The following is a 26,167-nucleotide window of genomic DNA, read 5'->3' on the forward strand; positions in this document are numbered from 1 at the left end:
ACAGCTGGTACAAAAGTAATTGTTGTTGTGGCTTATGATATTCTTGTGTTAACCCTGCATCACGTTGTACTGCTGGACAGGTATTCATTTCAGCCTACCAATGCAATTTCTTGTGACGTCACCTTTGTCCTGCACTGAGAAAGTAAGCAATGGCACCTTCCGGTGCTGCATCCCATGTTCCTTCTTGACAACGCTAGATACCATATGGCAAATCTTCGCCCTGTGTGGGAGCTCCTGCTTAGGTGAGGGTTTGAGACACTGTAATATCCACCGTATTCACCCAATATGAGTCCATGTGATTATGACCTGTTTTCCAAAATGGAGGAACCTCTTTGTCACTCATAGTATGACTTAAGAGAAGATATCTTCGCCATAGGGTGGTCCTTGCAAGACATAGACAGAGCTGGAAGTGCTGAATGGTGTACGGTGCCTTCCAGCTGTGTGGAGGAAGGTAATTGAGATGTGGGGCTATTAAATTGAGGACATGTAATATGGTGAATGTCTGTCAATGAAGCCTGATGTGAATTAAAACAGTGCTGCCACTACTTTTTATCCAGCCCATGTATGTTAGAGCAAACACCATGTGATCAGGAGGAAATCATCCAGGGAAGTACTAGTGTTCAAAACATATGACAGAATGTAGATATTCTGTACATACCGTAATTCATATATTCAGTTGTGTTTCTTAACTCTTCATCTTTAATTTCTATGGAGAGTAAAAGTTTTTTCACTGTTGAAACTCCACTGTAACTGTGAATTACCAAATTAATGTTATTACATCTGTACTGTAATATCAAACTAACAAGCATAAGCTTGAGGCAAGCTTTATGTTATGATGTGTATGTGCTAGTACATGAACATTACTGGAAGGTTAGAACTCTAAGTGCAACAAGCCCCATTATAAGGAAGACTACAGGGATCAATTTGAGTCGGGTGGGTAGTATGAGGAAGAAGGGAAGCATTTATGAGCAGAAAGAGAGTGAGGGATCAGAGCTAATATCTTTCAAAGCAATGTACCACCTCCAGTTCATAGATGATATAAGGGATAGAACGAGAAGTACAAGTGGATTGAAAAAGGATGAGAAAATGCAAAGTGGAGAGAATAGTGGAATTCAGGAATGGAAAGAAAGAAGAGAAAGAGAGAGAGTGTGTGTGGGACAGAAAATAGAGACAAAGCAAAATAAGTGAGTGAATAATTATGCTACTAGCCACCAGAAAGTAAGGGGATGGTGGGGAGGTGTTAAGTCAAAGGAGATGGTTGGATGAGAGAAAATAAGTTCTATTCTGCATAGAGTGGGACAAGTTGGGCTTGGTAGGATGATTCTAGTTTGTCTTTTATAGCAGCAACTCGGGTTTCTTGGATCATGTTGTGGATATTCTTAGCAGTTGCATACTGGATGTCACACCAACATGGACAATTTATGTCCATTCATGTAATTGTCTATTACGGCAGTGGTCATTCATATATACAGAGTGGATGTAAAAACACTAACAATGCTGACTTCGTGGAATGGCAAACTGGAAATTTTTGAAGAGAGAAATGCATAGTTGTGTGGGGCCTTGGAAGTATGAGTTGGGATCTTCAAAGCTTATTTGAATTTTGTGTGCAGTCTTAATTAGTTATGGAACTCATTAGCAGTTAGTGTGAGATGAACACCTGGACTACACTTGCAGAATACTTTGTGTGTTCATCAGGACAGTAAATTCAATAATTTTTACAGAATGGAACCTATGTCCAAAAATTCATAGTAAGGATGCTGTGAAGCATCCAAGTTAGAGAACATTTCAGTACTTAACATGTTGTCAGGAAACCCAATTAGAATGTATACTTTACAAAGCAGTTCAAAATTTTGGCCTCAAACTTGATTGCAGAGTGGACTTTGGCAGTTTATAGACCAAATTTGGGAATTATAGCTGGAGTATGCAATACTATAAAATACCATACCACAAGCTGTACTCCTTATGTGTAGTCCTCTACTAGTTTGCCTGGAATTTATGCAAATGGCAGGGATGTTCATATATCGCTCCCCATATGGTAGCATGAGATGTGCTCAACACAAGCACCAATTGGTGAGTCTTGTTGGACAGTTCCTGTTCGAAGTGTTCAAACATTTGAATCAAGTGTGAATCGGTGATATATGAGGGCTATTCAGAAAGTAGGGAACGTAACACATTGAGGCACTTATCATAGCGGTGAACAAACTTTGAGAGACCTTCATCGTAAAATTCTGCCACCTAACACTTCAGCCAGTGACTCACGTCCGCCTGGAGTTCCACATTGTCATCAAAGCCCCGCATTGCAAGTCAATTCTTCATCTTGGGAAACAAGTGGAAGTCGCTTGGTGCAAGATCTTGGCTGTAGGGCAGATGAGGAAGAATTTCCCATTTGAATGAATTATGGAGTTCTTTTGTGCAGTTTGCCATGTGAGGTCAGGCATTGTCACGCAAAAACAAAATTTTGGACGTCAGCTTTGTTTTGAACTGCTCTTCTAAGGCTGTGCAAAGTTTGACAGTACCAGGCAGAATTTACGGTTGCTGCACGTTCGAGGAAATCAATAAGAAGCACACCTTGCCTATCCCAAAACACTGTCGCCACTAGCTTCCTTGCTGACATGGTTTGCAAACATTTTTGTGGTTTTTGGGAGTACCTTGTGTGCCCCCACTCCATGGACAGTAATTTTGTCTCGCAATTGACATGTTTCACCCAAGTCTTGTCACTGGTTACGATTCTATCCCATAATGAATTGCCATGTTTGTGGCAGGCCTCCAGAAATGGCAACGTTACCCCCATTTGCTGTTCTTTGTGGTGATCTGTAAGCATTTTGGGACCCATAGTGCACAAAATTTGTGGTAGGCTAGCTTTTGAGTGACAATTTCAAACAACGAAGTCCGTGAAACTTATGGAAAAGAAAGCGCAAGGTCCGTTATTGTGAAGCGACGGTTTTCACGAATCGTTTCATAAGCTTTAGCGAGAAGATTGACAGTCGCAATGCTTGGGCGTCCACTCTTCTCTTCATCATGAACATTGGTTCAGCCATTTTTAAACTAAATGCACCATTCCAGACGGAACATTCACTCATTACGTTGTTTCCATACACTTCGCACAGTTAACGATAAATTTCTATAGGTATTTAGGTTTTTGCCAACAAAAACCATATCACAGACCGCACCTGACAATTGGCGGGATTTTCAATTGCAGCGCACATTTCAAATTCAAATATAAAAAAAACCAGAAACGCAGAGACGTTCCCACTATCACGGATGGATGCCGACTGAGCTACCGAGCACGCACCGACCAAAATACACGCGATCAGTGCGTGCCTAGCGTGCCTAGCGGCGTCAGACGGAAAGTTCCCTACTTTCTGAATAGCCCTCGTATGTTTTTGTCATCTAATAGCAAATATAACTACAGAATAATTTATGCAGTATTCAAAAAAGGTGGTATTTTCCACTTTTGCTGTATTACTTTTTATTTGTGCACAACTAGTTTCAGCCTTCTAGGCCATTCTCAAGTGATTTTGTGGTTCCATGCAAATTTGAGTATGTTATCTCCATGAATAGAAATGCTCTGCAACATGACAGTCATGACCTCAGTGCGTGTTACACCACATGTGCCATCTGGATTCTTCTCTCAGGCACCAGTTTCCCAGAACGCCGCAGATGGTAACTGCCGTTACAACATGTTCTCGGTTGTCGCCATCCACCACTCATCATGTACATTGATTATTTTCTTTAATATTCTATGCATCAGCAAGTATTCCTTTCTTCATTCCCTTTTAGTTTCCTATACCTGTTGTTTTCCGACCTGTCTATTTTGCTTTCCTTTAACCTCTACCGCATATAATGCACTTAGCTTTCCACTTGTACTAACTCTTGCACGATGTTTTGCCAGTAATCTCTGTCTTGCTTATTGCCATATCTTCCACCTTTAAGCTCTCAGGTTTTCAAATCTCATCCAGTGCTGTACCCAACAATCAGCCTTGCCTTATCCTGTCTGGCAAGTCGCCTCTGTCCTGGGGTTCTGGGCACCTTTTCCAAACATTTCCCATTTCCTAAACCTAACCAGTCCTTTCCTTTCATCCCTCTTCATTCCCCTTCAGCCCTCCTGCCAGAAGGAGGTGCCACTGGCTCCAAAAGCTTACACATTTCTTTAACCTTTATATTTGTTTTTTCTTGCTGCTATGTGGTGAGTAGAGTATTATTATTATTAATATTTTATCTAGCAAATTAGGTGATAATAATATGCTATAGTAGTTACTGAAAGTTTCGTGCATTGCCTCTTGGCAGACAAACATATATCAGATAACATCTTTTTGTCTGTGGATTTATTCTTGGTAGACTATTTGCTTGACCTTGACCCACAGTTACTATACATGTTCACTGTCTGTATCAAATGTCTCTAAATCATGTTGGTGAAGTGAGGTTACCCCCTTCTTACCCACTTTATTGAACATTTAAACTTCCCTGTGTACTTTTCTAGCCCTCTGTATCATGTTGGTTATTGCTGCCGTAAATGCATCACGATTACTGATCACAATCCCTGTGTGGAAATCTTATAAGAGATTTGATCTATTTCTTTCCCACAAGCATGGTGTATTTCCATTAGGGGTGGGGTGCCAACAACATGTTGTAGTTAATTTTCAGCAAAAGTTTTTGTAAATGTTTAGCAAGAAAGTTTGTCTCATCCACTACATGTCAAATTGTAATTTTCTGTGATAATTTGTGGAGTGATTTAAGTCTCCTGTAATTATCACAGGTTGATTATAATTAAAGTTCCAGTTTCAGAATGCTTTTAAAAAAAGAACCACTGCACAGAGTGACATCAAATTTGGAGAGAATAGTGTTGAAAAAGGAGGTAATATTATGGGAACAAAAAAAACCTCAAGAAAATTTTCCCATCAAATAGTGCCTTTAAGTTTCATAACATAAATGGATTCAGCTACAAATAACAGAGGAATCACAATATGGTGGCTATAGTGCCACTTGTACATTAAACCGACAGTACTGTGCAGTGTGCATGATGGGAAGAATAGGTTTTTACTTGTCCTGAGGTGAAAAACCATAAAAGGAGCAGCAATGAAATTGGTTTTTAAATGTTGTGAGACTGGTACAAAACAGATTCAGTATGCTGCACACTGTTTTCTGCCACAAGTTCAAATTGAGAAATGGCATGTTCCACAACAGATCGAAGTGCCTCAAGGGTCACATTCAGAATGTGTTGCACAGTGTAATTCAGCAACATTTGTAGTCGGAGCATTAACACAGCATCTTTCAGATAACTCCACAGCCAAAAGCCACAAAGATTAAGATCAGGTGATCTGGACAGCAGGCTGTAGGGAAATGACAGCTGATAACTCCAGCATTTCCAAAATGCCTCTGGAGCAGCTGCTTCACCGGTTGTGCCATGAGCGAAGGAGTACCAACTTGCATAAAAATGATTTTACACTCATATCCACACTGTTGAAGGATTGGATTGACATTGGTATGCCAAAGACTCTCATAAGGTTACAAATGATGGTAAAGGTAACACGAAGTGCCGGACCATCTCTTCGAAAAAATATGGCCCTATGATAAATAATGCCATTGACCCACACCACACAGTTACATTTGCAGAATGAAGCAGTACTGGTTGATGTGGGAGCTTGTCCTTATTTACCAATTCTGTACACTGGCATGTCATTCGAGATGTAAATGGACTTCGTTTATCCACAGAATGTTTCATGGCCATTTATTGTCTACTGCCATGCGAGAAAGAAGTTGTAGAGCAAATGTTTGTCTTACTGGCAGGTCATCAGGAAGCAACTCCAGAAAATTGATAGTTTTGTATGGATAGCAATGCACGGTATGTAGTTGAATTTTATGCTCTGTGCTCACAGACATATCCAAAGTTGAGGCAATTCCCCATGCACTGTATGTTTGCACATCACCACTTGACTCCTCCTGAAGTGCTGTGGCTACATCTTTGACAGACATTGGATCAGCTCCTTTTCTTCCTTTGTCACATTGCACTTCAAAAGAACCTGTCGTATTTAATTTCGTAATCATTTTCTCCATGCCTTTGGCAGATATGAGACCATTGCTTTTTTGTACCCATGAGTGTTTGGAACTCCTACAGAGCTACTGGTGCACAATCACTGTTCTTGTAAAAGAGTTTTACCAGCAGCACACAATTCTGCATTAAGACAATCATGCTGAGTGTCTCAGACACAAACTGAAAAATAACCGTGTACTCCACTTCTTTTGTTTTGCATATTGCATATTCTGCAGTTACAATTCTGTCTACTGGTAATATTTTTTTCTCCCAATAATATTCTGTTCAAATTTGATGTCATTCTAAGTGGTGATTCTTTATTTACATCACTTTGAAACAGAAACTTAAATTCTAATGGCAGTGTACATCACGGCTTGGATACATATGTAACAGGGAATGGTGTTTACCCTCTAAGTTATCAGTTACTTCTGCAGCTGAGGTTGCTGGCCGATAGAAGGGTCTAAATGCAACTTTTATTCCATTTGTGATTAGTGCACGTACCCACACCATTTTTCATGCAGATTCGATTTGTCTTAATTTAAGATCATTTTCTAGAGCTACAGATACACCACCACCATCCCATGGGACCTTTCTTTTGGCAAACTTTTATATTTTCTTGGAAGTTCTCATAACTGTCAACTCCTTAGGCATTTTTAATAGATCCAAACTCCCAGTGAGCTGCGCTGCCAACCACCTGGGTTATGTAATGCACCCTTGACCTCAGCCCAACACCTCAATACCCCCCCCCCTGCGGGTCCGGGGATTAGAATAGGCCCGAGGTATTCCTGCCTGTCGTAAGAGGCGACTAAAAGGAGTCCATCCCCCTCACGGGGGTAGTTAGCGCCTGCGTCCGGAGACGGACGGTTTCACGACCTATAATCGTGGTCTTTTTGTTCACTTCTCGTTTCTTCCTTCCTTTTGTTGGTTCCTTTCTTTGCTCTTCTCCACCTCACTGTCTTCCTTACTCTTTCCCTTGACTTCTCCTTGCCTTCTCATTGCCTTTTTCTCCTTGCCTTCTCATTGCCTTTTTCTCCTTGCCTTCTCATTGCCTTTTTCTCCTTGCCTTCTCATTGCCTTTTTCTCCTTGCCTTCTCATTGCCTTTTTCTCCTTGCCTTCTCATTGCCTTCTTCTCCTTGCCTTCTCTGGTCTCCGCCTCGGCGTTTGAGACAGTCTGTCCTCTTTCTCCCTCTCTCTCTTCTTTTTCCTCTTCTTCCTTCCTCCCTGTGCGTGTCTGAAGGCCGACCCACGCGTTCGCACGCGTAGCCGGTGACGGGGTAACGCGTAAGTCCCCGCCCTGGGTAGACATGTAAGGCACGCGCGTACCCCCTGGTAAAGGCCAGGCCCGGGGAGGGGTGATTGCCTGAGCTGATACCTTCTGACCATGCCGATTGGTCCCTCCGTCTGTTTCTCGGGAGGTGTGACCTGAGGTGTAAACATTCACCTAAGGCGGGAGTGCCCTCTGAGAGGGTCCCCACAAGGAAGGAGCGCGCCATCGGAGACGCTGGCAATCATGGGGGATTCCTCCGCAATGGATTCTACTCCATCGCTTTCGACTTCGACCCAAAAACGGAAACGTGACCAGCCAACAGTGACAAAAGTATTACCGCCTGCCCCACAGTTCCTCGTAGTTTCTCGCACTGAGGACGGAAAGGATTTTTCCTCTGTCAACCCTTTTGTTATTCAGAAGGGCGTTGATGCCATAGCCGGATCTGTCAAATCTTGTACCAGGTTGCGTAACGGCACCTTATTACTCGAAACTGAGAGTGCCTTTCAGGCACAAAAACTGCTTCGGGCCACCCTCCTGTACACGTTCCCTGTCCGGGTGGAGGCCCACCGAACTTTGAATTCGTCTCGTGGCGTAGTGTATACTAGCTCCCTCGACGGATTGACTGACGAGGAGCTTCAATCTTTCCTCGCTGAGCAGGGCGTGACGGCTGTCCATCGGGTCATGAAAAAGGTCAACAACGACCTTGTACCGACCCGGACACTCTTCTTGACCTTCGATAGTGTTAAGCTGCCATCGCGCATCAAGGCGGGCTACGAGGTTATTTCTGTTCGCCCCTATGTCCCGACACCTACGCGCTGCTACCAGTGTCAGCGTTTCAATCACACTCGACAGTCTTGTTCCAATGCGGCTAAATGTGTCACTTGTGGCAGGGATGCCCATGAGGGTGACTGTCCACCTCCGTCTCCTCATTGTGTGAACTGTCAGGGTGACCATGCCGCATCCTCCCGCGACTGTCCTGTCTACAAGGACGAACGTTGCATCCAAGAAATTCGTGTCAAAGAGAAAGTGTCCACCTCGGCTGCTCGCAAGCTATTGGCTAGTAGGAAGCCCACGCTGCTCCCAGCGGGGAAATATAGTACTGTCCTCGCCTCTCCTCGGCCTACCCGGGAGGTGGCAACCCAGACATGCGATCTGACCTTCAGCACCACGGTCGTCCGTTCGGCCAGTGCTAAGATCGCGCGGTCGACGTCTCCTCTTCCTCCCATCACACCACCGACACCAGCCACTTCCTCAGCTTCTGCTAAGTCGAAGACCCCGAAGTCAGATGCACGGTCCTTCAAGAAGGAGCCATCCCGTGCAGACTTCCTCCGTCCCTCGACCTCCCAGCCTTCGACCGGTGCTTCCACCAAACGTCCTTCTAAAAAGGCGCATAGGAAGCACAGTTCTCCTTCTCCGCCACGGCGCCTTTCTTCTCCTGCGCCACCCAGCGGTTGCCGCCCCAGGCCGTCATCCGTTTCGCCTGGCCGCACCGCTGGTAGCCGAACATCTGGCTGTTCACCGGCGGAGGAAGCTCCCCCTCCCGGCCATCCTCCCGAGATGGCTGATGACCCTATAGACCCCATGGACGATGACTGTCCGCCTACTGATAGCGGCGGCAGTGCTCGCTCGAAGCCAGGCCCTAAGCGGCCTTCGAGGTGACCCCTTCTCTCATCTTCCTTTTCTTACGATGGCACTTATTCACTGGAATATTCGCAGCATTCGCTCCAACCGAGAGGACTTGAAGTTGCTGCTCCGCTTGCATCGTCCGCTCGTCGTAGCCCTCCAGGAAACGAAGCTTCGCCCATGCGATCACATTGCCTTGGCACACTACACCTCTGTGCGTTTTGACCTACCCCCTATGGTAGGAATCCCAGCTCATGGAGGGGTTATGTTGCTGGTCCGGGATGATATTTACTACGATCCCATCACGTTGCACACCGGCCTGCAGGCAGTCGCCATCCGCATTACTCTCCCCACTTTTACGTTTTCCTTTTGTACCGTTTACACTCCCTCGTCATCTGCCGTTACCAGGGCAGACATGATGCAACTTATTGCTCAGCTACCTGCACCGTTTTTGTTAACTGGAGACTTCAATGCCCACCATCCCCTTTGGGGTTCTCCAGCCTCCTGCCCGAGGGGCTCCTTGTTAGCAGACCTTTTCAACCAGCTCAATCTTGTCTGCCTTAATACTGGCGCCCCTACTTTTCTTTCGGACACATCTCATACCTATTCCCATTTAGACCTCTCTATATGTACTCCCCAACTTGCACGCCGGTTTGAGTGGTATGCACTTGCTGATACTTATTCGAGCGACCACTTCCCGTGTGTTATCCATCTCCTGCAGCATACTCCCTCTCCGTGCTCCTCTAGTTGGACCATCTCCAAGGCAGACTGGGGGCTCTTTTCTTCCAGGGCGACCTTTCAGGATCAAACCTTCACAAGCTGCGATCGTCAGGTCGCACACCTCACGGAAGTCATTCTCGCTGCTGCTGAATATTCCATCCCTCACCCTACTTCTTCTCCACGTCGCGTACCGGTCCCCTGGTGGACCGCAGCATGTAGAGACGCTTTACGTGCTCGTCGACGTGCTTTACGCACCTTTAAACGCCACCCTACAGTGGCGAATTGTATTAATTATAAACGATTACGTGCTCAGTGTCGTCATATTATTAACGAAAGCAAGAAAGCCAGCTGGGCTGCTTTCACAAGCACCTTCAACAGTTTTACTCCTTCTTCTGTTGTCTGGGGTAGCCTGCGCCGGCTATCTGGCACTAAGGTCCACTCCCCAGTTTCTGGCTTGAAGGTCGCGAATGAAGTCCTTGTGGCCCCTGAGGCTGTCTCCAATGCCTTCGGCCGCTTTTTCGCCGAGGTTTCGAGCTCCGCTCATTACCACCCTGCCTTCCTCCCCCGCAAACAGGCAGAGGAGGCTAGGCCACCTGACTTCTGCTCCTCGAATTGTGAAAGTTATAATGCCCCATTCACCATGCGGGAACTCGAAACCGCACTTGGCCGATCACGGTCCTCCGCTCCAGGGCCTGATTCTATTCGTATTCAGATGCTGAAGAACCTTTCTCCTGCGGGTAAAGGTTTTCTTCTTCGTACATACAATCGCATCTGGATTGAGGGACATGTTCCCGCATGCTGGCGCGAGTCTATTGTTGTCCCGATTCCTAAGCCGGGGAAGGACAAGCACTTGCCTTCCAGTTATCGACCTATCTCACTTACCAGCTGTGTCTGTAAAGTGATGGAGCGAATGGTTAACTCTCGGTTGGTTTGGCTGCTTGAGTCTCGACGCCTACTTACCAATGTCCAATGTGGATTTCGTAGGCGCCGCTCTGCTGTTGACCATCTGGTTACCTTGTCGACCTTCATTATGAATAACTTCTTGCGGAAGCGCCCGACCGCGGCTGTGTTCTTTGATTTGGAGAAGGCTTACGACACCTGTTGGAGGGCGGGCATTCTCCGCACCATGCATACATGGGGCTTTCGCGGTCGCCTCCCTCTTTTTATTCGTTCCTTTTTAATGGATCGACAGTTCAGGGTACGTGTGGGTTCTGTCCTGTCAGACACCTTTCGCCAGGAGAATGGGGTGCCACAGGGCTCAGTTTTGAGCGTCGCTCTGTTCGCCATCGCGATCAATCCAATAATGGATTGCCTCCCAGCTGATGTATCAGGCTCTCTTTTTGTGGACGATTTTACCATCTATTGCAGCGCGCAGCGTACACGTGTCCTGGAGCGCTGTCTCCAGCGTTCTCTTGACCGTCTTTCCTCCTGAAGTGTCGCCAATGGCTTCCGTTTTTCTGCCGAGAAGACGGTCTGTATTAACTTCTGGCGCTACAAAGAGTTTCTCCCACCGTCCTTACGACTTGGTCCCGTTGCTCTCCCAATCGTGGAGACAACCAAATTTTTAGGCCTTACCTTTGACAGGAAACTTAGCTGGTCTCCACATGTGTCATATTTGGCCGCCCGTTGTACCCGTTCTTTAAATGTCCTCCGTGTTCTCAGTGGTATGTCGTGGGGAGCGGATCGAACCGTCCTACTTCGTCTATATCGGTCGATCGTCCGCTCCAAGCTGGATTATGGGAGCTTCGTATACTCCTCTGCACGGCCATCCATCTTACGCCGCCTCAACTCCATACAACATCGGGGTTTACGACTTGCAATCGGAGCATTTTATACCAGTCCCGTAGAGAGTCTTCATGCTGACGCTGGCGAATTGCCACTCACTTACCGGCGCGATATACTGCTTTGTCGGTATGCCTGTCGGCTACTGTCAATGCCCGACCATCCGTCTTATCGTTCCTTTTTTGACGACTCTCTTGACCGTCAATATAGGTTGTATGTCTCTGCCCTGCTACCCCCTGGAGTTCGCTTTCGTCGCCTCCTTCAACACCTTAATTTTTCACTCCCTGCAACCTTTCGAGTGGGCGAGAGCCACACGCCACCTTGGCTCCAGGCTCAGGTCCGCGTTCACCTTGACCTCAGCTCGCTCCCAAAAGAGGTCACCCCCAGTTCGGTCTACCACTCCCGTTTTTTGGAACTTCGTTCGAAGTTCATCACCATGACTTTCATTTATACAGATGGCTCTAAGACCAATGACGGGGTCGGGTGTTCCTTTATTGTCGGGGCACAAAGTTTCCAATACCGGCTCCATGACCATTGTTCGGTCTTCACAGCTGAGCTCTTTGCCCTCTACCAGGCTGTTCTTTACATCTGCCGCCACCGACATTCTGCTTATGTCATCTGCTCCGACTCCCTGAGCGCCATCCAGAGCCTCAGTGATCCGTACCCGGTTCACCCTTTCGTACACCGGATCCAACGCTCTCTTCAGCGGCTGGTGGACGTCGGTCCGCCGGTTAGCTTTATGTGGGTTCCTGGCCATGTCGGTATCCCTGGGAACGAAGCTGCAGATGCCGCGGCCAAGGCTGCGGTCCTCCAGCCTCGGACAGCTTCTTGTTGTGTCCCTTCGTCCGATTTTAGCAGGGTCATTTGTCGGCGCGTTGTGTCGCTGTGGCATGCCGATTGGGCTGCACTTACCGACAACAAGCTTCGGGCCTTAAAACCTCTTCCCGTGGCTTGGACGTCCTCCTCACGCCCTTCTCGGCGGGAGGAGTTTCGTTTTAGCAAGGTTAAGGATTGGACACTGCCGGTTCAGCCATCGCCATCTGCTGACGGCTGCGCCGGCGCCGTTCTGCCCATGTGGGCACTTGCTGACGGTTAGACACATTTTAATGTCCTGTCCCGATCTTAACCAACTGCGCCTCGATCTTAACCTGCCTAATACCTTCGATGACATTTTAGCGGATGACCCACGAGCAGCTGCTCGTGTTCTTTGTTTTATCAATTTGACACACCTCGCTAAGGACATTTGATGAAGTTTTTTAATCCTATGCCTGTCAGTCTGTCTTTTATTGTGTTTTTCCTTTTAGTTGTTGTTGTCAACTTGTGGCTCGCGGTGCATTTTTAGAGTAGTCAGGGCGCTAATGACCATTGAAGTTGTGCGCCCTAAAACCACAAAAAAAAAAAAAAAAAAAAAAACCTCAATACCCTGGATTTGACTCCATTAGTGAAACATCTTATCCATATCCCACTCTGCTCTAGAGACCCACTTAAAGCCCTGACTTTCATTCCCACATCCAAATTAAGTCACACTGCCCCGTTAGGTCCCACTGTTGCAGCAATTATCATTGCAACAAAACTTATCGCAGTTCTGATGGACCAGTACCGCCAACCTATCATGCAAAGCCTCCCTTCCTCCACAAAGGACATAGTATTTTTCCTTCTTTCTCTCTTGCCCCACCTCACTTCCCTCATTTCTTATACTACATATTTCTTAATTGCATTATTCTTTCCATCGTCCATTGATCTTCCTCTTTAATTCATCTTTACCTCTCATGATCTGTGATCATTCTCAAAAGTTGCATGGCACTTACTAATGAACCATCTTATACCTCACTCTGTCTCCAATACTATTTCCTTTATCTTTGCCTCTCTTCTTCTTCATAATAATAAATAGTTCTCTATCAACTTAAAGTAAGCGTTATCTGTCCCCACCACCACTTTTCAAAACCTCTTCAATCAGTTCCTACATTGCCAGGGTAGGTGATGGACTTTATAAGACACTAGACTCACATTCAGGAGGGTAGTTCTGTCAGCGTCCATATTTCCATAGTTTCTTTAAATTGCTTAAGGCAAATGTCAGGTAGGTTCATTTGAAATGGCTACAGCTAATTTTCTTCCACAACTTTCGTAGATCTGAGTTTATACTCTGTCTCTGATTATGTCATTGTTCACAAGATGTTATATACTAATTATCCTTTACCTTCAGTCCACGATACTCCTTGAAGAGAGAATGTATTGTCCTCAAAAGTAGGAGTATTATCAATCACCAGTGTTTTTTTTTATTGGTAATACTGGGAGCTGTGCCTCTTGATGAAAAGCACTGTCTGTCTGTCTTTGTCTCTTTGTGATTGTAACAGGGTGTCTTAAGTGGACTGCCTCTCTGAGAAGAGTCCAAGTATCACTTAGCTACCAGCCGGCCGAAGTGGCCGTGCGGTTAAAGGCGCTGCAGTCTGGAACCGCAAGACCGCTACGGTCGCAGGTTCGAATCCTGCCTCGGGCATGGATGTTTGTGATGTCCTTAGGTTAGTTAGGTTTAACTAGTTCTAAGTTCTAGGGGACTAATGACCTCAGCAGTTGAGTCCCATAGTGCTCAGAGCCATCACTTAGCTACCAACTGGATTTATTCTTGAGTATATTGTGTGTTTTTAATTATGGCATTCCCCCAATTTTAGCACTAAAAAGAAAGTACATTCTTAATATCAGTGTAGTACTTAATGTTAGAGGGACACCTGATTTATATCAGAATTTCATAAACTGCTTACCGATCCATCACACAGAATGTTTTGAAGCACACTCAGACCATTTCACATAATTATAATTTTTTTGCTTCATTATGAAGGTGAATTGTATCCTAATACATTATAAGCCTAATTCTTTTTGTATTTAGGTTCGTAGTGTATCAGCAAGAGCTCTTGGTGCCATGGTACGAGGTATGGGAGAATCAAGCTTTGAAGATCTGCTCCCATGGCTTATGCAGACATTAACATCAGAATCAAGCTCAGTGGACCGCTCTGGTGCAGCTCAGGGCCTTAGTGAAGTTGTTGGTGGTCTGGGAGTTGAGAAGCTTCATAAATTAATGCCTGGTATGTCAGATAAAGCCACTGTCAAATCAACCTGTATACATTTACAAACTATTTACATTATTATTACTCTGTTACAGAAATAATAAGCACAGCTGAAAGAACTGATATCGCTCCACATGTGAAAGATGGTTACATAATGATGTTTATTTATATGCCTGTAGTCTTCACTAATGAATTTACTCCATACATAGGGCAAATAATTAATCCTATTCTTAAGGTAAGTTGCCGTTAAATTACTCCTTGCTGCTGTCATTATTCTATTTGTGTCATTTTTACTGAACACACATTGTTTCAGGCTCTGGCAGATGAAAATGAATATGTCAGAGACACAGCATTAAAGGCAGGACAAAGAATTGTTAATCTGTATGCTGACACAGCCATAATGCTACTGTTGCCAGAACTTGAAAAAGGGTTGTTTGATGACAACTGGAGAATTCGTTACAGGTTTGTTTTTCATCTACAGAGATAGTTCCTATTATGCAGTATTATCAATGAAGAATGGAAAATTAAAGTTAAGTGTTCAGTTTTTTTGTTAGATGTAGATTAGGTTCTTACTGGTATGAGTCATTGACTCAGCATTTGCTTTCCACCCACAATCTTGTCCTTTTGAATAATCCTGTTCCATCTAGTGATTGGGGTTTCACGGACTCATTCTGCAATCAGGATGTATTTATATGCTGACAGTAAAGCAGTATCTGTATTACACCTTGAAAGCACATCAGATTGTCTTCCCTGTCCTTAGTGCTTGGCATCCAGATTTGTAAGAAGTTTCCAGTTATTAAGTTGGTGCATAAGTTCATAGCATTTTTGTTTTGCAGTCGGTATTCCAGTTGCTGTGGGTTTATGTATTGGTTGTCATTTTTTTATTTGTAGTTCATTGTTACTATTTGATTTTACATATTATTTGGAGGTAGTGAGTGGAGTCCCAAGTGGAGGAATTGCAACATTTCCGACATATTCTTCTCTTTAAGTTCAGTAGAGGAGTGACAATAGCGGAGGCCCCAAGAAATATTTGTGCCATAATTGGGGATACTGTCACTGGATGGATTATGGCAAGAAAATTATTTTCTCATTTTAACAAGGATTATTTTGACGTTAGTGACTCTCCACATTCAGGAAGACCTTCAGGGGTTTGATGAAGATCATTTAAACACATTAATCCACATTATCCAAATCAGTGTACAGAAATACCTGGCAGATGTGATGAACTGTAGTCATTCCATCATCATACAACAATGGCATGTACTGGGGAAGGTTCAGGAGTTGGGTATATGGGTAGCACATGCTCTAAGCCAAAATCACAAAAATCAATGGGTGACCAAATGAGCATCTCTGCTTACTCGTCATCAATTGACTTGTGAACAACATCCACCATTCCTGTCCTGTATCATTTCTGGTGATGAGAAGTGGTGTCTTTATGCTAACATAAGGAAAAGAAATGAATGGTTGAGCACAGACAAAGCAGCAACTCCATGTACAAAAACATGCATGCATCTGGTGGAACAGGTATGGTATGGTGTACTACTAATAGCTTCCCTGAAGTGTAACCATCACTTCTGACATTTGAACAGGAAGAGTGCTTGAACTGATGCTGCTCCACAATAATGCCAGCCTGCATTTTGGTAGACTGACAGAAAATACCATGCAAGATTTGGGTCAGGAAGTCATTCTGAACCCATATTCATCTGATATTGCACCCTCGGATTTTCACTTTTCCACTCTCTATCAAACAGCCTTCAGTGACCTTCCTTTCTGTATGAAAATGTGCTCCGAACATGGCTCTATGACTTCTTCACTTCAAAACTGCGTGATTTCTACAGTAAACATAATGAAAAGTTACCGTGATGTTTGCAGACTTATAAATAGTGAAAGACACTGTATAAAAATATTATGAAAAGGATAATTGCTACTCACCTTATAGTGAGATGCTGAGTCGCAGATAGGCACACCAAAAAGACTGTCCCAAATAAAGCTATTGGTCATTAAGGCCTTTGTCAACAATAGACGTAGACACACGCACTCACACACATGAACGTAACTCACACACACGACTGCAGTCTCAGGTAATTGGAACCACACTGTGAGTAGCAGCACCAGTGCATAATGGGAGTAGCAACTGGGTGGGTGTAAGGGGTAAGGAGGAAGCTGGGGCAGGGAGGGGGAGAGATAGTGAAGTGCTGCAGGTTAAACGGAGTGCAGGGGAGAGGTGGGGAGTTGGGGGGGGGGGGGGGGGGGCGAGTAGCGGAAAAGGGGAGAAGTAAAAAGACTAAGTGTGATGGTAAAATGACGGCTGTGTAGCACTGAAATGATGGGAACAGGGAAGGGGTGGATGGGTGAGGACAGTGGGAAAGATCCATATGGCACAGGCTGTGAAGCAGGCATTGAAATGAAGGATATCATGTTTGGCAACGTGTTCAGCAACTTGTTTCTTGGTCACAGTTTGTCGGTGGCCATTCATATGGACAGAAAGCTTGTTGGTTGTCATGCCCAAGTAGAATTCAGCACAGTGGTTGCAGATTATCTTGTAAATCACATGACTGGTTTCACAGGTAACCCTGCCTTTGATGGGATAAGTGGTGATTGTGACCGGACTGGAGTAGGAGGTGGTGGGATGATATACGGGACAGGTCTTGCATTTAGGTCTATTACAGGGGTATGAGCTATGAGGTAAGAGGTTGGGAGCAGGGGTTTTATAAGGATGGATGATTATATTGTGCAGGTTCAGTGGATGGCAGAATAAGACTGTGGGAGGGGTGGGAAGGATAGTGGGCAAGACATTTCTTATTTCAGGGCACGACGAAAGGTGGTCAAAACCCTGGCAGAGATTGTAATTCAGTTGCTCCGTTCCCGGGTGGTACTGAGTTAAGAGTTGAATGTGGCAACAGAGGAGCATTCCCCTCATGACTCATTACCATGCTGGACTTAAGCAAGTGAAACACATTATCCGCCTGGGTTTCGACAACCTCTCATTGTGCCCTGAAATGAGGAGTGTCCTACACCCGCCGACCCTACGCAGTATCCTCGTCCATCCCTACATAACCCCTACTCCCAATCCCCTTGCCCCATGGCTCATGTCCCTGAATAGACCCAGATGTAAGACCTGTCCCATATATCATATTACACAGCTCTCTGTTCCATCAACAAATCCATAGTCTTTTTATTTCTCTCCTTTGCTGCTGTCCCGCCTACTTCGCCCACAAACCTCCCGACTGCACATAGTTGCCCTACTCTCTCTCCACCTCGACCCTATATGCTCTCATAAGCAGCATTTTACCATCCCCCACTCCTACACTGCTATCCTCCCCCCCCCCCCCCCCCCCCCCCCAGCCTCTTCCTTACCTCCAACCCCTAGATTGCTTCTCCGATACCAAGCAAGGTGCTGCAGTGCTTAGCACACCGGACTTGCATTTAGCACACTTTGTCAACAGGTCGTTAAATGCTAATCTCCTCCTCCTCCTGCTGCTGCTTCCATCATGTGCTGCTGCTTGCAGTCTTCCCCAGGCCGTGATCGTATGTGTGTGAGTTATGTTTGCATGAGTGTGTGTGTGTGTGTGTGTGTGTGTGTGTGTGAGAGAGAGAGAGAGAGAGAGAGAGAGAGAGAGAGAGAGAGAGAGAACAATCCTCTCACATTTCCTAGAAGATGTGCTACTGAGAATTTGTCAGCTTATGTGGTTTCAACAGTATGGGATGTTGCCACTCATTGTGCTTGATGTTAGGAATCACACTGAAGTAGAGTTTGGGCTACAATGGCAAGGTCACAGTGATCCTATTCCTTTTTGAGCATGTAGATGGTCAATGATGTGCCGCTTTATAGTCTGCCATGATCAAAGTGGTCAAAATATGAATTATATCTGTAAGTGGTGCATTTATTATGGTCTGTACTGTACATTGATAGAACAGAATTGAACACACTATGATAAAAAGTATTTTTATATTCTGAGCATCTGCAGCTGTTGGAAGGGATGATGATAAGAATTATTCTGCTGACAGCTGGCAAGATTGCTGTTTTATTGATACACAACCAGTTTCATGGGCCAAAGCCACATCAACAGGTGCAACCTATATGGTAAAGAGTAATATACAGTGCCTCAACTTTATAGATTATTAAAATTAAGTAAGGTAATTTACACTGAAGTGCCAAAGAAACTGGTATAGCATGCATATTCAAATGCAGAGATATGTAAACAGGCAGAATATGGCACTGTGGACAGCAACACTTACATAAGACAACAAATGTCTGGCACAGTTGTTCGGTGTGTTATTGCTGCTACAGTGGCAGGTTATCAACATTCAAGCGAGTTTGAATTTGGTGTTATAGTCGGCACACAAATGATGGGACACAGCATCTCCGAGGTAGCGATAAAGTGGAGATTTTCCTCTACAACCAGTTCACAAGTGTACCGTGGATATCAGGAATGCGGTAAAGCATCAAATCTGCGACATCACTGTGACCAGAAAAAGATCCTGCAGCAACGGGCCCAATGATGACTGAAGAGAATCGTTCAACATGACAGATGTGTAACCCTTCTGCAAATTGCTGCAGATTTCAGTACTGGGCCTTCAACAAGTGTCAGCATGCAAACCATTCAACTCTCTGGATACTGCATGCATATTGCATGCATGTGTGTAAACCTACTGCAAACCGTTGGACAGTGGCTTCGATGATAAGTATATTTACTGAGCCAAAAATAGAGTTCTTGTGTCCTAGTACACTGTAGACTGTACATGCTCAGTAGGAGAGGACTTGAGCATTTTCTCCTAATCTCGGAAGTAAACGTATTTTCACCATCTACTTCTATAAATTTACTGCTGTCTTGTCTTAGTACTCATATTATTGTTTGCTTCTTTTTTATGCACATTGCAAAGGTTGAATGAGGACTTGTTTTTCCTACTGAATTCTGAAAGTGAAAAGGTACTTCGGTTTTACAATATCTCGACAAAAAATTAGCTTGTACTCAGTTTAAATCAGAATTCAAATAATTTTTTTTAATGAAAACAGATTCAGAAATGAAAACGTCAGATCTGTTGAATGAGAGAATTAATTTTCAGTGTTATTTGGCACTTAGAAAGATAAGAGTTCACAGGATATAAAGTAAAAAGGTAGTATTTCCTACCTCCTAAAAATTGTTTGAGGTGTTTGTATGTCTATATTTTTTCAAGCAAATAAATGTTGATGTCAGGAAATTTTGGATGACAGTTTTCTTATTCTTCCAGCTCTCATCAGTGTGAAGAATTTCACTTTGTCAAGAACATCCACTACGAATTTTGCTTTGGTCATACTTTTTGTAAGAAAGATGTCTGTCATAGCCTCACATTACCCATTTGGGAGCCAGTCTGCCCATCAGAAAACTCTCACAACACTTGCAGTATCATTCCTGACACGTAAACAAAATCGGCCACTCACAACGGGTGAAAACCTGTACAAGAATAGTGTGTCAGTAGCTACAGTATATTCACTTGTCATGAATAACAGATTGAGAAAAGAAAGTTGCTCATGTAAATGTGGCTTTTTGTTTTGTGCATGAAGGGATAAATGTAAGCCTGTACGTGAGAGGTGATTTTAAGTGAGTAGCTTGTTATCAATTTGATTTAATGAATTTGTCTTTTCATGAGAGCTCCATCAATCTATGATGTTAAATGTGTGAACCTGCAATCATAATCATCTAACTAAACAGTAAACTTCCTTCACCGACTCTCCACCATCCCCACCCTTTTACCTCCTGGATCTGTACTCATCAACATCCCTCAGGCCCAATGTCTTACTGCCATTGAACACTACCTCTCCCAATGTCCCTCAGGTTCCAAACCCACTACCTCATTCCTCATACACCTCACTAACTTTACTGTACCCACAACTACTTTTCCTTTACAGGAAGATACACAAACAAATCAGCAGCACTGCCATGGACACCCTGCATGGCACCCTTTTATGCCAAACTGAATATAGAGGAGACCTTCCTAGCCTCCCACAATGCCAAACCCATAGCCTGATTCAGGCCCACTGATGATATTTTCATGATCTGGACTCAGGGCCAAGACACCCTACCTTCATTCCTTCACAACTTCAACACCTTCTCTCTCATCCTCCTCAACCCACCTTCCTAGACATTGACCTCCTCCTCTCTGATTGCTCCATTTGTACCTCTGTCCACATTAAACCTACCAACCACCACCGGTAAGTGCATTTTGACAGCTGACATCCCTTCGACAGCAACACAGCTTGGCCACCCAGGGTGGTGTATCTGCAGTGACAGGAACACCCCTGCCCAGTATGCTGAGGATCTCACCAAGGCCTTCACAGATGGGCACTATCTCCCAGACATAGTCTGCAGTCAGACCTCCCATGCCATTTCACCTCACAGCCCCAATCCTCCCACCACCCCCAAGAACCAGCCACAAAGGAGTGCCCCCTTCACCCCTCACTACCACCCTGGACTGAACCACATCTTTCGCCAGGGCTTTGATATCCTATCATCATGCCTGAAATGAGGGACAACCTACCTGAGATCCTTCCCACCCTCCTAAAGCGTTGTTCTGTTGCCCACCCATCCTCAATAACATCCTAGTCCATCCCTATGCCAATCCCAATCCCAGTCAATTTCGACAAGGAACATACCCCTGTAGAAGACCCAGGTGCCGGTCCTGCCCAATCTACCCACCCAGCACTTCCCATTCCAGTCCTGTGGCAGGTTTATCCTATCCTATCAGGGACTGGTCCACTTTGAAAGCAGCTATATCATTTATCAGCTCAGCCGCAATCATTGCTCAACTTTTATATTGGTGTGACTACCACCAGTTGTCCAGCAGGATGAACGGCCACTGCCAAACTGTGACCAAGAGTGAAGTGGACCACTCTGTGGCCCAATATGCAGCTGAACATAACATGCTCGATTTCAGTGGCTGCTTCACTACCCAAGCTATGTGGATCCTCCCCTCCACCACTAGCTTTTCTGAACTGTGCAGATGGGAGTTATCCTTACAACACATTCTCTGCTCCTGTAATTATCTCAGCCTCAACCAATGGTAACATACTGTTCCCACACCCTCCATCCATTAGTTTCCATCCTCTCTGCCCTGTCACCACCTCCAGAATCTCATCTCGCATCCTCTGTGTTTGTCACCCTGTGCCAACGCACTAGACCATTTTTGCCTGCTCCTCTCCTTTTTCTGCAGCTCCCTGCCCCAACCTCCTAACACTGCACCTGTTGGCATCCTATTCCTTGCACTTTCTGCCACACAGTGTCCCCCCCCCCCCTGCCCCCTGGACACTTTTATTCCTTCCCCACCCCCTCCAGATTGCTGCTTCCATCCCACATGATAGTTGCATTCTGGCCCGAGTTGCCAGAGTTGGTGGTCATATCTGTGGAGGTGTGCTTGCTTGTGTGTATGAATGGTGTCTGTTTCTCTATTTCCAGTGAAGGCCATGGTTGAATGAATGTGTGTGTGTGTGTGTGTGTGTGTGTGTGTGTGTGTGTGTGTGTCCTGTAATTGTGACTGTCTGCAACTTAGAATATTGTCTTTACGGTAAATAGCAATCTGTCTTTTCTTACATTGTTGGTATTCCTACCTGGAGTTTCCATTGTTTGGTTTTAACTAAACAGCAAATTATTTTTCAGCTCTGTGCAGCTGTTGGGAGACCTGCTTTATAGAATATCAGGAGTCTCTGGAAAAATGAGTACAGAAACTGCAGATGAAGATGACAATTTTGGTACTGAACAGTCACACCAAGTAAGTTGTTATGGAGCTAATTTTCAGTTCATAGCAATGCTGAGTTATACCTGTGGTTGACCCACAAATAATGAATGCTCTCTGTAATACTTACATTGTCTCTATATATATATTGGTCATCTGAGTATTTTAATTAAGTACTGAAAATATGTTAGCTCTATAAATGGCTTGGTTATTTGTAATTATATATTTGTAAAACTAGTTTTTTTTACTGCTGTTTTCTGTTTCATTAGGCAATTATTGAAGCTCTTGGTGGTGGTCGACGTAATCGTGTTTTGGCTGGCCTTTACATGGGAAGGTCAGATGTAGCTCTAATGGTAAGACAAGCTGCCTTGCATGTGTGGAAAGTTGTGGTGACAAACACACCCCGTACACTACGAGAAATATTGCCAACCCTTTTCAGCTTGCTGCTTGGATGTCTTGCAAGTACAAGCTACGATAAGAGACAGGTATGTTTCCTGCTGTTTTTAATTTTTCAAAGTAGATGTCACTGCTTCTGTTACGTTGATACAAGACTTTCATTGCCACTTGATAGCACGAGTCACAAATTTGATATTTGAAGTAAATAATGGTTTTATTGGAATTGTATCTACTTATGTAACGGGCATGAAATGTATCAATACAAGGAATTAGTAAAAAATTTGTAGAGGCACTAATATGGTCTTCTCTATTGTTTTTCATTGTTTTAACACTTCGGGCACACATTGTAAATGACTTCAAAAACCAGTGTAAAAGTAATAATACAATTGAAGTGCGCCCTCTAAAAAGACTCTTTTTGTTATTTCAAAAAATCACTTTCACTGACATCTCTGCAATTTACAGGTTGCTGCGAGAACTCTGGGAGATTTGGTACGGAAGCTTGGAGAGCGTGTACTTCCGGAAATAATACCAATTTTAGAAAAAGGCCTCGAGTCGGATCAACCAGACCAGCGACAAGGAGTGTGCATTGGTCTTTCTGAAATAATGGCCTCTACCAGTAGAGACATGGTTCTGACATTTGTGAATAGTCTTGTTCCTACTGTCCGTAAGGCTCTTTGTGATCCTCTACCTGAAGTAAGGCAGGCAGCTGCAAAAACATTTGACAGTCTTCATTCAACTGTTGGAGTTCGAGCATTGGATGACATTCTGCCTGCAATGTTGAATCAATTGGTGAGTTTCCTGTTGAGGTATATTCTTTTGAATTCTTGGTATTTTCATAGCTTTTCAGTATTTGATATCATTGTGTTTACCATTTAGCAATAACTCAGTCAGATGTGCGAGTTATTGTAGCTGTTTTTGTGGTTGTGTTGATTGTTATTGAAAGATATTTACATTTGAGATATAGGGAAATGACTGGGTTTATTGTGGTTTTAGATTTAGAAGAAAAACAAAATATTCTAACCATCTAATTCTTTCAAGTCCATGAGGTATACAAAAGATATTTGAGAAGTTAACAGGGGGGGGGGGGTGTCTCCTTTATAGTGGTTGTCATTTTTCATGTAAAAAACCTCGTGAACCAAATAAATTTGTTAAGTAACACCATAAATTTAAATGATGGAAACAGCTGACAACTCATTTTAAATACACACATTTCAATTCCAAGTAGGTCATAGACTGAGGAGTCTGCTGTATAATATGATGATTTAAAGTGTTATGGGTGAAGTATTGGATAGTAGAAAGCAACAACATTGAAGGCATGGTGAGTGAAGATGAAGAGGGAGAGGGGGTACAAATTAACTCCTTCAATGTAACAAAAGTAGGTTTTGTTTGATATGTGAATTGGTAAATACTGTAAAATGTGTTATTGTCAGAGCTGTAGCTACAAACACCATAAACATTGTGTAGGTATAGATAATGCCCTCAACTCTAAAATATTCACTGAGAGACTATGTATGTGAAATTGGAGATGTTCCTGTTAAATGCCCAGGCAGATTTTTCATTCTGTAGTTGATATGTGGTTTAATTATACATCTGTTGTAGTTTGTTGATCAGTGTTTCTTTGTTACAGCTGACAAGCTTTGTAAGTAAATGCCATATGCAAAATTTTGTGCTGTATGTAAAGGTAGGTGTATCTGTTACCAGTGAGAAATTTCATGGGTATACCTATTTTGTTTTGTGCTTATTTGTGTCCTTCACCTTCCAGCAGATTAATCTACAGTGATTTTGACTGCTTTCTTTCTTTATTTTCTACAGAATAGCCCTGATCCAAAGATCGCTGAATCTACTTTGGATGGATTACGTCAGGTTATGGCAATTAAATCAAGAGTTGTGCTACCTTATCTGGTTCCCCAGCTGATAGCGCCACCTCGGGTGAATACCAAGGCTTTGTCAATATTGGCTTCTGTTGCTGGTGAAGCTCTTACAAAGTACCTGAACAAAATTCTTCCAGCACTGCTCTCTGCTCTTTCTGCTGCTCAAGGTACACCACAGGAAGCTCAGGTTAGTGCATTTGTAAAATAATGGTAAATATGATTTGTGTGTCAAGGTACGTAAACTCTCATTTTTTTGTAAGAGTCAAAGACCCAGGATAATTTTATAAAAAATGTTATTAATAAATGGTGAAGAAGTGTTGCCATGACAGTTCCCTGGCAAAGGCATTACTTAACATTGTTATAAACTGATTAAGAAAGGTCAGTTTAAGAAATGAAGTGGATAGACTGCTGATGGTAGTCTGATCCTGTATGATTGTAAGAATGCTAAATGAACTGAAAAGAGAACTTATACACACAAATCTTAGAAGTATTGTTTTGGTTGGAGGAGTAGGGGGGTGGGGCATATCGATGCTTTTATGTTTTTATTTATTTATTTATTTTTTTTTTTTTTTTCCAACTGAAGATTCAGACTAAATGCCAAGAAACTGATAACTTCCATAATTTTTCAGTTCAAGTTGCTCGTGAATCATTGCAGTTTTGCAAGCACTTCTCCATTGTAATTTCTCTTCTCTTATAACAACATGTTTACAAAAGAAAAGACTAGTTTACTTTTAAAGAAAAAATTCTTAAAATCTGTTTCCATTTTTGTATATGGTCAAAGGTTTCTAATATTTCATCATAAAGGACTATATATTTGGTATTGTTACTTGTCCCTTTGCATTGAAAGCAATTTTCTTCTATTCTCTTATCGACCTTTTGCTTTTAGTGAAACAGCTACCAATTAAATTTGACAGTGAAATTCCCGAGAAACCAAAATATGTATTTGTTATAAATCACCTGTTAGCATTATTAAAGTAACACAATCTTTAAAATATTGATCGTACCTGCCTGCTTTACATTCAGTCAAATTATGTAATACCATGAAAAGGCAAATAGCTTACCATTCCTGTGTATTGGAAATTCACTGGTTCAGAATCTGAATTAGTGATTTTCAGAAACCAATACCTTATTACTTTCCCTTACTGTAATTATTCTACCTACAAAAGTGCAGACTTAATAGAAATGCCTTACAGTGCTCATTGGTGTAGGGCTTCCAAAATAATGTAGCCACTTAGGTTTTATCTTAAGTGTCCAATTAACATAGGAAACCATCCTTCTAAAGACACTGATGAAGCTGAGCAGTGGTTGAGGTGTTCAGTGTTCACTAACAAAGAGCAGAGTTCAGATCCCCATCTAAGCATCCAATATTTAATTTTTTTGTGGTTCACACAAATCACTAAGAGAATAACAGGATGCCATTGTAAAGGCATACTTGCCCATACCTGTACAATTTTAGCTAGTTATCCACCCCTGATTGCAGGTAGTGATAAATGCTGATCATCTTTTTTCCCCTAAATGCTGTTACTGTTACACACACTCTGCTCATTGCTGGTATTCCTTGGCATCAAGTAACGTAATTTTTTTAATTTATTTTTCTGTTTAGGTTTATGTATTTAAGGACAAACTTTTCTTCCCATTTCAATCATTCACCTCTTCATTGTTAGACAGTTAATTCGTTAAAAGAATACTACTCAACAGAGCATG

At 43.5% G+C, this 26,167-nt stretch overlaps 1 protein-coding gene across 1 annotated transcript in view; it reads left to right on the forward strand.

Moving 5' to 3' along the window:
* LOC126191492 (eIF-2-alpha kinase activator GCN1) overlaps positions 1-26,167 on the forward strand; it is a 271,290-nt gene that overhangs the window by 209,985 nt on the left and 35,138 nt on the right. Inside the window, exons 26-32 of the mRNA XM_049932385.1 lie at positions 14,309-14,504; positions 14,582-14,721; positions 14,800-14,948; positions 22,121-22,232; positions 22,466-22,681; positions 23,055-23,381; positions 24,405-24,650. Of these exons, the coding sequence (XP_049788342.1) occupies positions 14,309-14,504; positions 14,582-14,721; positions 14,800-14,948; positions 22,121-22,232; positions 22,466-22,681; positions 23,055-23,381; positions 24,405-24,650 (1,386 nt within the window). The remainder of the gene's footprint in view (positions 1-14,308; positions 14,505-14,581; positions 14,722-14,799; positions 14,949-22,120; positions 22,233-22,465; positions 22,682-23,054; positions 23,382-24,404; positions 24,651-26,167) is intronic.

This window comes from Schistocerca cancellata, chromosome 1 (assembly GCF_023864275.1).
Source record: "Schistocerca cancellata isolate TAMUIC-IGC-003103 chromosome 1, iqSchCanc2.1, whole genome shotgun sequence".
NCBI classification, from domain to species: Eukaryota; Metazoa; Arthropoda; class Insecta; order Orthoptera; family Acrididae; genus Schistocerca; species Schistocerca cancellata.